At 44.6% G+C, this 15,184-nt stretch overlaps 1 protein-coding gene and 1 long non-coding RNA gene across 3 annotated transcripts in view; one reads left to right on the top strand and one right to left on the bottom strand.

Annotated features, from left to right (window-relative positions):
• Positions 1 to 15,184, bottom strand: part of nf1 (neurofibromin 1) — a 91,772-nt gene that overhangs the window by 51,562 nt on the left and 25,026 nt on the right. For both annotated transcript variants that reach the window (XM_023961964.1, XM_023961965.1), the window contains exons 21-29: positions 15,023 to 15,162; positions 14,171 to 14,293; positions 12,868 to 12,951; positions 12,668 to 12,784; positions 12,303 to 12,484; positions 12,011 to 12,222; positions 11,509 to 11,670; positions 11,332 to 11,429; positions 10,812 to 10,947 (exon numbers count right to left, since the gene is read on the bottom strand). In XM_023961964.1, coding sequence (XP_023817732.1) covers positions 10,812 to 10,947; positions 11,332 to 11,429; positions 11,509 to 11,670; positions 12,011 to 12,222; positions 12,303 to 12,484; positions 12,668 to 12,784; positions 12,868 to 12,951; positions 14,171 to 14,293; positions 15,023 to 15,162 — 1,254 coding nt within the window. The remainder of the gene's footprint in view (positions 1 to 10,811; positions 10,948 to 11,331; positions 11,430 to 11,508; positions 11,671 to 12,010; positions 12,223 to 12,302; positions 12,485 to 12,667; positions 12,785 to 12,867; positions 12,952 to 14,170; positions 14,294 to 15,022; positions 15,163 to 15,184) is intronic.
• On the top strand, positions 2,308 to 7,581 carry LOC105355528. Its single transcript, XR_002291591.1, has 3 exons — positions 2,308 to 3,096; positions 3,164 to 3,229; positions 6,622 to 7,581. It is a non-coding gene; the product is annotated as an uncharacterized LOC105355528 (long non-coding RNA).

Below are 15,184 nucleotides of genomic sequence, written 5' to 3'. Positions count from 1 at the left end.
GATTTGACTCCATAAGAAAAGCCATAAATCCTACACACAGCCAAATCACCATACCTTTATGTACAATGAATGTTAATTCATATCTTTATTTCATATAGGCCTATGACTAATACATGACTATTGGAGCTGACAGTCATTAAATGTGTAATACTCGTACAGTTACTGTAATCACGATCTATTTGTACTATTTATTTATTTTTACTGTAGAGAGCTTTCGTCACTTTATTATATATTAGTTTATTGGCTTTGCAGCAGTTTCATCAGAATATGAAAAATATCTTTTGTGTATGTATATAAATTGTTTGTTAATTTTTAAGTTAATTTGTGTAGTTGTCAACCTAATTAAGCTTTGAGATCCTCAGAATTCATAAAGGTCCACCTTTATGTACTGCTATTGACTCTGTTTTCATGTGTTAAATATACCAAATATAAACCTCAGAATGGGAGTTAAGTGGTGAACTGAAAGTAGTTCATCACTTCATGGAGTTCATGGTCTAAACTGTATTTTTTTATTTGCAGCCTATATTAATTTAGGCTGCCAATAACAATTTAATGTAGTATTTTTTTTTCTGTCCTCCAGTTGGAAGCTGCTACAGCAGATCTGGATCGAACTGAAAATCGAACAGCAGCTGAAGGATGTGTCTCAACAGGTAAGACTGATGTTTGGAGTTTTTTTTTGTTTGCTTTTTTACATTCACTTCCTTCTATAGATTTGATGCAGATAACCACTGGTCTTCATGTAATGATATGGCAGTATTAAAGGGCCTATACGGTGGTAGACAAAATTGTTGGTACCCCTCAGTTAAAGAAAGAAAATCCATAATGCTCACTGAAATGACTTGAGACGTAACAATAAATTAAAATTTAATGAAAATTAAGCAATCAAAATCAGCCATTACTTTTGAGTTGTTGATTAACAGAATTATTTAAAAAAAAACTAATGAAATAGGGCTGGACAAAAATGATGGTAAACCTTCATATTTTGTTGCACAACCTTTTGAGGCAATCACTGCAATGAAACGGTTTCTGTATTTGTCAATGAGCCTTCTGCACCTGTCCACAGGTATTCTGGCCCACTCCTCATGAGCAAACTGCTCCAGTTGTCTCAGGTTTGACGGGTGTCTTCTCCAAATGGCATGTTTCAGCTCCTTCCACAGATGTTCAATGGGATTCAGGTCTGGGCTCATAGAAGGCCACTTCAGAATAGTCCAACACTTTTCTCCCCCAGCCATTCTTGGGGTTTTTGGCTGGGTGTTTTGGATGGTTGTCCTGTTGGAAGACCCATGACCTGCGACTGAGACCAAGCTTTCTGACACTAGGCAGCACATTTCTATCCAGAATGCCTTGATAGTCTTGAGATTACATTTGACCTTGCACAACTTTAAGACACCCTGTGGCAGATGCAGCAAATTAGCCCCAAACCAGAACTGAGCCTCCTCCATGTTTCACAGTAGGGACAGTGTTCTTTTGGTTGGATGCTTCATTTTTGAGTCTACCAACATGGAGCTGATGTGCCTTACCAAAAAGCTCCAGTTTGGTCTCATCATTTTCCCACAAGCTTTGTGGCTTGTCAACATGCATTTTTGCAAATTCCAGTCTGGTTTTTTAAAGATTTCCTTCCAACAGTGGTGTCCTCCTTAGTCGTCTCCCATGAAGTCCACTCTGGCTCAAACAAGCACGAAAGGTGCGATCTGACACTGATGTACCTTGATCTAGGAATTCACCTTTAATGTCTTTGGAGGTTGTTCTGGGCTCTTTGGATACAGTTCCAACTATCCGTCTCCTCAATTTGTCATCAATTTTCCTCTTCCGGCCACGTCCAGGGAGGTTGGCTACTGTTCCGTGGGTCTTGAACTTCTGAATAATATGTTCCACTGTGGTCACAGGAACTTCAAGCTGCTTAGAGATGGTTTTAAAGCCTTTACCTTAACAATGTTTGTCTATCATTTTGTTCTGGGACAATTCTCTCCTTCCCTTTCTGTGAATGTGGTTCACACCTTTTCACCAAACAGCAACGTGACTATTTGTCTCCCTTTAAATAGGCAGACTGACTGATTATGGGTTTGACCACAGCTGTGATGTCAATCAAAGGACATACCTGAGTTCATCATGACCCCCTGGGCAATTAGTTCTCAGTCTTTTATGGAGGTCCCATCATTTTTGTCCAGCCCTATTTCATTAGTTTCTTTTTTTAAATAGTTCTGTTAATCAATAACTCAAAAGTTATGGCTGATTTGGATTATTTAATTTTCTATAAATTTTTATTTATTGTTACTTTTGAACGTTTCAAGTCACTTCAGTGAGCATTGTGGACTTTCTTTCTTTAACCAACAATTTTGTCCACCACTGTAAGTGGGTATGTGTTAGCCTGGGCAGGAGGGTTGCTGGAAGCTCAGATTCTTACTGGAAGGGGCTGTTCTCACTGGTCTATGTCAGTTCGTGAGAACCTGCTCATTTTTGTGGGTAAGGAGGGGCTGATGCTCAGAGCGCTGGTTTTTAGAGGAATACTCAGAATTATGTGAATGGATCAAAATGCTATTTTGGAGATGTTTATAGTGAGGAAATAACATTATAAAACATTTAAATGCTCTAAAAATAGAATCTGAATGGTATAGGCCTTTCAACTTTAACAAATATTTGAAATAAAACAAGATTAATATCTATTCAGGTCATAATGATGACTTACAAGAGACAGTCAGGTGGTGAATCTGATCCAGAATACCAGCCGTCATCTTTCCCATCATCATTGTCATATAAATATGAGGTCATCTTATTGAGGACATATAGTACCACAGAACCAGTAGTGGTGACTTGCCGCTCAACAAAAAAGATCAGAAGAGACAGGCAGGCCTCAAGCTCTGGTAAAAGAAAGCAAAAGGACGCATCGAAACATCATGGTGGCGATGGTGATGACAATGATGTTGCGTTAAGCTTTGAAAACCTCAGTTATTAACTGTAGTTTAAGACCTGTATTAATTACATCTCTCTCAGATGGAGACGGGCAGGTCTCAAACTCTGGTGGACGAAAGAAAAAAGGACGCACCAAAAAGGATGCACCGAAACATCGTGGTGGCGATGATGATGACAATGATGGAGGTTTGTCAGCTTTGAAAACCTGTTATTAGCTGTAGTTTAAGACCTGTATTAATTACATCTCTCTCAGATGGAGACGGGAAGGCCTCAAACTCTGGTGGACGAAAGAAAAAGAAGTTAATTTCAAAGAAAAGAGGTAAGATTGGAGATCTTAACTCTTAAATAAGATCTTCAGAGGAGAGATGCGGGTAGTCAAAAATCCAGGCAAGGGTCGGGCAGGCGGAAGGCAAACAGAGTCAAGGTCAGGAGACAGAAGATGAGGTCCAGTATGTCTATATAAACATATTTGTAATTGCTCTGAAAAGGATAAGTTTAAGAGAACATTTTACATCTAAAATTTTAAATTTAAAGTTTAAATTTAAGTATTCTCAAATTTTACAGTAAGTCATCAGTTAAGTGCGAGAGGTCCTGCAGATTTAAGCGTCGGCCACAGCGCGTTAGTCTGACAGCAGCATATTTTTGAGCGTGGCTTCCTCCAGAAGAGGCCAGGTTCATCCACCATTCATCCTGATGATAATTATTCTCCACGATTATCTTCCTCATCCATCAGGATATTTTCTGACCGCTTCTGAGTCAGCTGATACCATTTCTCCATGCAGGGTCACAAAGTTCGGCTATAGCGACTCAGGAACCAGTGGAACTAGCTGTTGCTCGCTATGAAATATTTTTTAGCAGTCGGAGGGGAAGCCGAAGGGCCGTAGTGCTCTTAATCACCGTGCCCCTTCCTCAGAAATTCCCGCAGCACCTTCCTTGGACACAAAAGAATACGAATACATGAAACTGCAAATATTGGTTTGCTGTCTAACCGAAAATGCTTCTATTTCTGAAGAAAGGGAGAACTGCTTAGCCGGGCTGCTTATGCCAGGGCTCTAGACTGCGACCAAATGGTTGCATTTTGTGACCAAAATTTGAGAGTGTGCTAGCCGGAAATTTGCCTCCCCCACCCTCCATATTTTTTATACATTAAATGTGGAAGGGGCACGTCAATTATCAATGAAATGAAATAATCGCATTTGACTGAGTGATGCCTGTCTGTGAGGCGGCCAATGCGTGTGAGAAAAATAGGGAAAGCCACTGAAAGTGGCTAAAATGCGTGGAGGGGGAGGGGCCTAGTGATAATCGGGCGCGCGTAAACATCTGTGGGAAGGAAACAAAGATAAACATCGTCACAACCTGACATGTGCGTCTATGAGCAACTGAACGATTGATTTGTTCTTCCGACGTGCGGCTAGTGTACCAGTGCCAGAGTCTACAGCAGGGGTCTCAAACTCTTGGCCCACGGGCTATTTGCGGCCTCCAAGAGGATATTTGGCGGCCCCTGCCTTAATATAAAAGTTTAATGTTAATGCGGCCCGCCATTCTGTGGGAATGACACCTATTTATTGTCTTGGGTGGAGCTAACGAACCAGCCAATCACAGTGGAGTAAATGACTCCTAGGGGTGTGACAATGACAGGCCTTGAAAGCAGGAAACCTCACAGCCCCCTCCCTCCCCGGACCACATTGAGGAGTTCATTACTTTCCTTTTTAGAACGTATTAATTCACTCGTAATTTTCTACATAAATGCAGTACGTGCTGAAGTTTTCTCTGGGTCGCACAGACCCGGAGCAGGGTTAAGGTTATGGTTACGGTTAAGCGCGCGGCGTCGCATCAACCCCGACCAAACTCATGCACGGCTGTTACGGCAGCACACCGGTCCCGCGGGAGGTGGTCAGCTAAGGAGAATAAATGTCCCACACGTACATGCGTGACAGCTAACGGGGCTAAACATGTGCGAGCGGCAACAAGATTTAGTCTTAGACGCACTTAAAACATGTGGGGAAAATCCAACGATAGACATGTTTAAGATAAACCAGCGCAGGGCCTGGATCGTTGGGGAGACCATGGCGAGGGGGGGTGGGGGGTGAAGGTGAGTCTGCAGAGTGACTGAAGGACAACAGAAAGTTAGAGTTGTCCTTAACATTCAATTTAGTTTTAATATTCCATTCCCCCTTAGTATGATCTGTTATTATATATTTTATATTTATTTGAATGTTTTGTAATGGATGTAGCCTTTTTTTAATCAGTTGGTATTTTAAATCATTTAAATTAATCACTGAAATACAAAAACCCATCAGGACACATTCCCCACGATGCATTCTTTTGTAGTCATCAGGGCAGCTTTCAGTCAGTGCAGTATTAAATTTCCAGCTGTGTTCGGGTAGGTTTCCCCCTTGATCCCACCCCTTTCTCATGATATTTTTGTGATGATTGACATTTGATGTTGGAGCAAAAACAAAAATATATGTCTCACACCAGGTGATCTGTGCAGCGTTGAGTCCACCTGGGTGATCTCAAACACGCTTATTGTGCATCTTGGCTGCACTTATTTGGTGTCACCAAGATAAATTTCCATCTGTTTTGTTTCTTATTTGTACTGTCATGACAGCGATGCTGCTGTCAGTTTACCTTGTTGTTGCATCTTCAAAAGTGCAGAATAAAATGTGACACTGAATTTGAAACAGCACATTGTAATTTCTGCATCTATTATTAAAGTATTTATTAGTAAAACAGTGGAAGTTAGTAGATTTGGGATTTACGGTATGCGCCCCTACATTTTCTGGTTGTGCCCCTAAAATTTTCACTTGGGGGCCACAGTGCTCCTAGTGAAAAAAGTTAGTTATGCTTAATGTTAAGTTAAGTTTGCTTAAAGAATGTGGTGAAGGTATTTTAAGACGTGAAGTATTTTAAAAAAATGTTTTCTATATACTGTCACTACTTCACAGATTTTCACCTAATTCAGGAACTCCAGGAGCATAACTACCACCGTAGACAGTGTTACAAACAGGCAGGCAGTCCGATGAATCCAAATGCAGCAGGTTTATTAACTGGAAGTTTTTACAGCAGTGAATCACAGGTAAGTCCATGAAGCTAAGTCAGGGTCAGGCAAGCAGAAGTCAAACACAAGCATTGGAATTTCCAAGATCAAACGTTGGGTACATAACAATTTAGGCATAGGTCATTTTCAACGACCGTCAGTTGAGTGACATCGGGGACTGTGCGTTGGGGTGGCTGGAAGATGTAGTGTGTTAGTAAAGCGGCGATGGTTCCCGCCAGTGACCAGAGAGGAAAACAGAGGTCTAAGTCCTTACAGACAGGGGTTTAACTGTATTCAGACAAGGATAAAGGTCAGGAAGAAAAGGAACATGTAGACGGCAAGAAACTAGACAAGGAAACAAGGAGATGCAAAGAAAGAGGAAGTTAACATAAAATAAATGTCTGAGTTGGTTTTTATTACATGAAAGAAGATGAAATCTGCTGAATGTTGGGTTCTTAAGACTCAATCATTAGTTTTGTTTGATTTTTTGTTTTTGAAAAAATGTTATCAACATATTTTGTCACCTACTGTAGTCATGTATTTACACAATATATTTTGAGAATAATAGAGATTTGAGAAAAAAAGAAAATGTGACCTTTCAAACTATAAATTTGTTTACAAATTTTGCAAGTTTTTTTCTTCAATTCTTTTGCTTTTTGTTTTATTTGTAGACTTGCCAAAAGCAATCATCAAGAAGCCATGGAGCCAAGAAGAGAGAACTGCAGTCAAACAAAAGATGGCCGGCTTTAATGGACTTAGAAGGGTACCAGGTAAAACAGACTACAGCATTTACATCGAGGAGTCTCCCAAACTAAAAAAAAAAGGTCATGGAAAGATATAAAATACTTTGTCTACAATAAAAGCATTAAAGTGTAAAAGAGAAAAATGATTTAGGGTTAATCTGTTTTGCTCTTTTAATTTAATGTTATTTAATTCAATGCACAATTCTGATTACTTTTAAGTGCAATATATGTTTCTGGATTTTTTTTGTTAAAAGGTTTCTGTTTATTTCTAAAAGATTTTTTTTCTAAAGGTTTTATATTGTTCTAAAAAATGTATGTTTTTCTAAAGTATTTAAGTTTTTCTACTATGAGCAGATTTGTTGTTCAAAGGTGTTCAATAAAGAAAAAGCCTGAAAATACTGTAATTGAATTTTATTTTTCTTTGAAAGCATGCACAGTCCGTTTTACAATCAATTGTTGCAAAATCAATTACTTAAAACAATTGTAGAATTGATTAGAAAGAATTTTTGTAACATAACTTTCTCCTGGAATTAAGTTTTAACATCAATATTTCATCCACAGGAAAACTAAAAACTTTGAGTGTGTTTTCCATGCTGGTCCTCACTTGCACAGTTGAAAACTTTTATCAAAAACTTAATGTTACCCAGAATCTAACCTCATATTGTTAAAAAAGGCGACCTCTGGTGTCCAAAAGGGCGTTTTACACTCATGTAAGTGAACCAGAAAGGCTGGTCCTCACTTCTCTGGCGATTTCCCTGGACCTCACTATGTAGTATGTGCAAGAATGTGTGTGTGTGTGTGTGTGTGTGTGTGTGTGACCGGTGTGTCTGATCGTGCGCTGCAGGAAGGGAGGGGGAACAGCGTGTGGTGTGAGGAGGACATCCACGCGCTGTCAGTCGCCGTGTCTGGAGTTGATCAAAACAGTGATGCAGAAAGTTCCTCCTGAAGAACTGAGACCGGTTCTTTGGGTCAAGCCGCTCTGGCGGCTCCGAACGGGGAAGTGGACCCTGAAGGAAGATCAGGCTTCGGCCCTGGAGAGGATCTTTGTGTCTTCCGACCACGGTCAGAGAGCAAAGCAGCAAAGGCTCCACACATGTATGATGAGTGTAATGCTCCAAAGGGGTCTTTCTGAACACCAGCAGTAGCTGTTAAAACGGAAGGCAGATCCACAATGATATCCCATAATAGCTCTGCCATAAGACATTCCTTCAGAACATTCCTTCAGTCTGTGTCTGCAGCCCACCGCTCCCCCATGGGATGGGTCAAATGCAGAGAACAAATGTCACACACCTAGGTGTGTGACAGACAGTGGGTCTTAACAAGAGGACTATTTTAGCTTATACTGGTGGACCACCAGGAGAAACTGAATTCCATCACCGCAACAAGGCAACAAATAAATCGTGTTCACCTGGTTAACCTGTGGCACTCATCTGTCATGATAATAGCTAAGGACTAAGACGTTCTATCTGCTTCTTTGTGTTTTAAAAGGCACTGAAACAACACCTATGACAAACGTCTTTGACATTCACCCTGGAGATGAAAGCTTCACAATTATGATGCATGAAATGGGAAGGCTAGAACAAAGGGCTCAACAAAACAGTCTGAATAGGAAATCATGCAGTCATGTGTTTAAAAAGGTTTGCAAGCAGACCAACCACGTCCGGCTTCATCTCATTGGCTAAGCCTTTTGCTAAGAGGTACCGCAAAGCTCGACTTAAAAAGGACAATGGCTTGATCTTCAGTGAGGAGTTGCCTTTGCTGTAAACGGCTCTCAAGTCAAGTTTGATCGAAACCAAGCCAAGTCCAAGTCAGGGTAGTGAGACGCTTACACCCTTCCTGACATCGAGGCTGAAGTTCAAAGTCAACTTGGCAACACTGGCCCACATCATCAACCCTCCCCTGTCGTGCCCTGTGGGATGTTCTGCTGACAGAGTCTGAACTAGCTGGTCCTTCATCAAGCTTGGGGTAGAGTGGAGGTCAGGTCCAGAAGACCATCAACAGGTGCTGCTGTTCTGGTTTCTGAGTGTATCTTGCTGACAGCAGCTACCCAAAAAAAACAAAGAGACTTTTTTGACATGGATGGTTTGGTTTAGCGTTGTTCATCTGATGTTGTTCCTGCATCATTTAAGGCCAAAGGGAAGAAGTTACAGCATCCGTTAGAGTGCAGCCGTCTGCTCCTCAGGTGTTTGTGTCTGCGTGTGAGCCAAAGGAACATGGAGGAGCTTCAGCAATAACACAACCCATGTGTGAGTCTGTGCTCAGCTCTTAGGTGTTATCACACCTGAACCTGAAACCACACACCTGTAGAGCAGAAGATGCTCTTGTGCCAAATCACTCAAAGGCAGGAAACCATTTATCCACAAAAATAAGTTCAAAAACATTCAGAAGTTTAAATGACCACAAAAAGGTAACCAATCCTCCAAGTGGGTTTCTTCTAAGCTCAATTGTGAAAAAACAACAACTAGAAGCCATGAGAAAACCTAAAGATGGTGTAAACCTGGAGAACAAGCAGAAAGTCTCCTCATTTGAAGCTCCCTGCCACTTTGAGGCTTCCTTAACACCTCATCACACCGCCCACAGAGGACAGGGTGGACCTGCAGCTCTGCAGGCGCAGACGGCTGCTGCTGAGCACAGCTTCGCCTGAACCTGATGCAGAGCAGGCCGCTCCCAGCAGCCCACACCTGAGAGGGAGAAGACCTGAACCCTGGCATCAGGCAGAGCTGACAGAAGCTTCCAGACCATAAGCTTCATGAAGACCAGCTCTGAGCATGTGCAGACTTCACCTTAGCCAACATCTGCTTTGACGTTTAGCAGGTCAACGGGAAGATGAGAGCTGGCTGAACCTCTGCAGACTGTAACTTCTGATGATCATCGTCCCGCTGATGCTGCTTTCTCTCTGTTTGCTAAAAGAGGACGGCTGAACTGTGAGGATGACAACACGTCCTCTTCATCTGAAGCCTCACAGTAATGAGTGCTTTCAGGGGTGAGTGTTGGACCCTTGACCTGTGGACGCGCCGCAGGGGGGGCCCGTGTGATGTCAACCCTCTGCTGTTGGATACAGCCGGATGCAGACGTTCACTCGGCTCAGGCCTGTTCAACTTCACCAGCAGTTCCTGCAACCACAATGGCTCCTGCTGTCGGTGAGACCAGGGAGCAGCAGCAGATGATTATCCACCGTCTCTGACTCAGAAATGCAAAGAGGCATTGAAATCTAAAGCTCCGCCTTCTTTTGTTGTTGTACCACCATAGCGACCTTCAGCACCCTCCTTCCGGTTTGTTCCTCACTGAGCTGCAGGTCAGAGGATGTAGGCCGAAAGCTGCAGAAGCTACAGCACAGATTGGTCCCATGACCTCCGTGTCCTCACAAAAACAGATGCGGGGTCTCCTGCCATGGACCAACGCTGCAAATGAACAGAGGCAGCAGTGGAGGCTGTCTGTGGAGATGTTGAGAGAACACCTGAAGAGCCCCGCCCCCTTACAGAGATAATGCCCAGAAGACTCCCAGTCGTGTCTGATGAAAGCTCAACCCATCACTTTGATGGGAATTTGGAAAGCTGAAGAACAAAACGTGACAAACATGACCAGTGAGCGTGGAGTAAAACTGCAGCCTGTATGTTTCTGAGTGAGGAACTGTGCAGAATAAGTAAGGGTTAATGGCCGACAAAGTGTGCATTATCACTTTTTAACACGCCGTGGAAGCCGTCGGACGGTTGCTTCTGCGAGCTTTGTTCACCGCTGGACTCAACACGAACATGGAAGAAATCGTCAGCAATATCAACAGAATTTACCAGCTGCCACAGTGATGACTCAAAACATCCGATCATCACCATATTTCATCATTCCAGTGTTCAGGAAGGTTTCTGGTGCAAATCTGTGTGTGGGAGCAGCTCCACCTGTCAGCTCATGAGCAGCTTCCCCATCAAGCTCCCATCTTTTGTTGCGGTGATGGCAGAAGCAGGTGAAGCCAGGTGACCTGCAGGCTTCACCGCTCAGCACTGACTGAGGAGAAGCAGGGGATGCTTGTCTGGCAGCTCACACACACACACACACACACACAAACACGGACAGGTGAGGGCAGCAGCTGGAGGCGCCATGGGGGGCGCCATGGCGGTCCCTACCTGATACAGGCAGTGGCAGACGCTGCGCAGCTGAGGGGGAAACTCGTTGGATGAGCCGATGATGGCCTGGAAGAAGCGCTCTGTGATCTGCAGCAGGTTCCCCTGGTTCTCCTTCAGGTTCTCTTCAGGTTCCAGCCTACAGAGACAGCAGCAGCTCAGCCCCCCCCCTCGGTTCTCGCTGGGGTCCAACAGCCCGCATGCATGAAACACAGCTGCTCACCTCTAAACCACATTTGCTAGATCAGATCAATAAAGCAATTCTGAAAGTTTAAATGCTCCAATTTATGGTGTAAAAGCCCCCAGTCTGTAGGGGGCACTGTAAACACAGTCAAGTCTAAAACTCTGCATTTTAGCACCAGAAAAAAGATTTGATCCAAAACAAGAAGGACCATCTCGAGGCTCTTGTTCCAAATCCTTCCACTCGGGAGAAGAATGACAAATCCTCAAACCCTCCGAGCACCTTCATGCTAACGGATGTTCCTCCAGGCCGTCGACGCAGTGCTGACTGAAAAGTTCTTACCTGGTGGGGTCCACCTCAAAGCTGATGTGTTCTGGGGTGGTGATGACTCCTCTCAGCAGAGGCTCCAGGAGCTTCTGAAGGTACGCAGCGCCGTACACCTGAAGAGATGTGGAGGACAGGGTCAGGCAAAGGCAGCGGGTCCGCAGACTCGCCTGATACGGACGCCGTCTGCCTCACCTTGAAGCAGAAGGTCATGATCTTGCTGGCCAGGCTGTTCCCTCTGAACAGAGTCTGCATGGAGTCGGCCAGCTCCACCTCCTTGGAGAACATGTTCCACAGAAGCTGATAGAGCAGGTGGCGCGAGTCAAAGAGTGTCACCAGAACTCTGGCCAGCTCGTCCTGCAGGTCAGAGGGACATGAGTGACAGCGCAGACCCAGAACCAGAGCAGGAGTGGAGATTCTTCTGCCACAAAGGCCTTTTAACCCTTGACCCACTCCCATGAAAACTGTGTTTTAACATGTTCTTGTAGCATTTTCTATTGATGGGGGCATCTATAAGAAAAGTAAGACGTTTCTAAGTATTTATTTCTTCAAATCACGGTGACTCTGGAGCAGATGACAAACATGAAACAGCTTGTAGCTGCAATAAAGAACCTACGTGGATCTTACTGACTCTATCCGGAATTGAATGCAGAAGGAGCCCCGGCGGGTCAGTTGGGTCCTGACCCGAGTGACTTACCCACTGGGAGCCAGGAACCACGTTGGCCAGCGCCATGGCAATGGGCAGCTCTCCCTGGTCCCCCATCATGGTGACCAGCTCCACCAGCCTCTCAAAGCGGTCTGCCAGCACCGTCTCTGCCAAAGTGTCAAACTCCGTGCCTTGCTGCAGGATCTTGGTCAGCACCTCCATGAATGTGGCTCGGGTCTGCAGGTCTTTGTGGTAACCCAAACCTGCAGAAGCAGAACTTCAGACCACTGCTCCAAAAGTTCCTTCCATACAAAGCCCTCAGGTGCAGCAGTGGCTCACTGACCAATGGAGTGCATGAGGCCGCTATCCACGTTAGCGTTGAGCAGGTTGGACATGGCTAACACAGTGCAGTGACGGAGAGATGCTAGGCGTCGGGACATGCCCCTCTTGCGTCCTCCAGCTGTCTGGCCTTCATCCTCCACCTCGCTGCAGTCGTTCAGCAGGTTCATGAACAAGGTGAAGTACCTGAGGGAGCAGGGAAACCTCTGAGCAAAGGAAGCCAAGATTAACCTCCTAATGACAAACATCCCAGTCAACAGAAAAGGCCAAGAGCACCACTGCAGTTAAGGGACTCCGACCTAACTAAAGGAGATTGACAGATGCAGCCCTTCAGAAAAAAACAAGAAGATCTTTGGCCATAACGCTTACTTCAGGAAGAGCTGAGACTTGGCCTCCATGAGCTCCACGCCGTCGCCTTCCTCTGGCTGCAGAGGCAGACCAGCTAACAGCGACACTACTGCCTCCATGCTAGCCTGGTCCAGGTCTCTGCGGATCAGAACCACAACTGGATAAGGCAAACTCAGGCACTTCCTGAGGAGACTCCAACAGTAGAAAGACGAGAGCCTCACCTGGTCAAACACTTGATGTCATCGTCAGCAGCTTGGTTGGAGGTTCCCATCACCCAGTCTGTCAGGTACTCCACCATTTTGTTCCTGCAAGGAAAGGGGAGAAAAGCCTTCAAGACTACCACGGTTGCTTCCGCGAAGTGCGTTAATGCTGATAATGCACACTTCATCGGCCATTAACCTGCTTGGTCACTTACAAAAGAAATAAATATTCAACCAGTTTTCAGTACTTTATTCTTGTTATTTGTTTCCAGTTTGGATCACTTTTTTCACTAAAAGTAATGCCCAGTTACGAATGAGTCATCGCCGACCTGGACTGCAGGGGCAAAGGTAAGTGATATCCATGCTGATGGTCACGATGGTTCAATAAAGCCTCATTCAGAGAGAAAGTTCTCCTCTAACTGCTTGTTTTTCTCCAGATGATGAATATAAAGGTTGTTTTAAAGAAGCCAGCGCAGTGATAGAAAGCATTTAAGGTAGGTGACCGGAACTTCTTTTTTAGTCGTGCGTTATCACTGTGGTTTATAACTTTTTAATGCGCACCCAGCAGCCAATCAGAATTGAGGATTCACCATGGTGTAAGTCAGTGATGTGCATTTGGATTGACATAAAAACTGAAAACAATGTGACGGCGTGGAAAAAGGTGACTCTGAATGCGATTGGTGTGTCAGAGGCGTCCAGTTTCAATGTTAAGTCAATGTTCAGATGTGGTCAGAGGTCCTGCACCACGATTTGGGCATCACCAATCTGAACTTTGCCTCATCCAATCAGACACTCCGCTTTGGAATGTGACATGTAGATAAGATGATCAGTGGGTGGAGTCCAAAACCAACATGAAGGAAAGTCTGATCATTCTCCTCCTGAACTTCATTGTATTTTTTTTTTCATGGGGAACACAAAAAAATCATCATCAGGTGTGATGACACCATCATCATCTAATTTCATTCCTTCTTTTACTTTTCCCCCCTCAGACTATTAAGAGACGATAGCAGGTTGTCAAACTGAGAGACACAGAAGTACCGCTGAAAGCGCCATCATTCAGGTGTGAACGCAGCATAAGGATGTCCGTCTGCTGGGTACAGATGCAGGTCTGACAGCTTTCCTCTAGCATCTCTTTTCTCACTAGCCAGAACAATAGCATCCCCAACAGAGCAGCTGCTGGAATTGCAGGATTTCTCCACACATTTTAGTCTGCTTCAGACTTTGCTTCTGAATATTTTTTATCGACATTCCCACCCCCTCCAACTTAGACCTGAGCTATGGAAATGTCCCACAAAGGAAGTGGTCCAAGCGGCGGATGACTCACCTGAACTTCATCTCTTGGCAGAACGACAGGTCGTCCCGTCTCTCCATCATCACTTCCACAAGCTGGCAGAGCTTGGTTTTGATCTGGATGGCATGGACCACGTTACCCAGGATACGCACATACCTGAGGACCGGCACACTGATCAGGCTAGTTCTGTGTAGGTGTGTCTCCCTCCTCCCCCCTGATGGGAATACCTGCGCGGCACGGAATGCTTCACAGCAGGAAACTACATTCTGTGGGACCTGGAGTCCAGGGCTCACCTGGAGTCCAGGGCTCACCTGGAGTCCAGGGCTCACCTGGAGTCCAGGGCTCACCTGGAGTCCAGGGCTCACCTGGAGTCCAGGGCTCACCTGGAGTCCAGGGCTCACCTGGAGTCCAGGGCTCACCTGTGTGTTTGCAAGTTCTGTTTTAAATGCCGCTGAGCACATTTAATCTTTGCTAATGTTTTGCGTTTGCAGTGTTATGAAGAAATGCTGCAGCCTTTTGTTGGAACCAGCTGCTCAACAGTCAGGAATCGTGTCTACTTTCTGATCAACATTAATCAGCCACACAAACACCAGCCGTGTACTCAGCTGCTCCAATGTCTTTCATTGTTTGGGGCTTAGCTCAGACATTTTTCTGAACTAGAGAGCCAAAGCCTACAACGGCCTTTCAGTGAGACAGCAGCTGCTATGACGTCCTGCCAAACAAAAAGATGACCTTACTGTTCTTCTTTTATTTAAAAATGATGTTACGCAACAGTTTGAACATAAAGTATTATTTCTTGACCTGGTCTTAGGTCCAACTGGAAAATGATAAAATGATTCTTTAAATCCACAGTTTTGAGGTGCAGTAGTTGAGTTTGTGTCGTACCTGACCAGGTTCAGCATCATGGTCTCAATACTGGCCTGCCCCAGGTGCTCAGAGCTACCCTCTGTGTGGCTGTCCAGCAGGTTCTTCATGATGGCAATGGTCTGCTCCACAAACTGGGTGTTGGTGTCATTGATGGGAACCTGGACCCAGGAGAGCAGAGTC

This window comes from Oryzias latipes, chromosome 13 (assembly GCF_002234675.1).
Source record: "Oryzias latipes chromosome 13, ASM223467v1".
NCBI lineage: Eukaryota > Metazoa > Chordata > Actinopteri > Beloniformes > Adrianichthyidae > Oryzias > Oryzias latipes.
The sequence above is the reverse complement of the archived record's forward strand: the minus strand, read 5'-3'. Positions and strand labels throughout refer to the sequence as shown.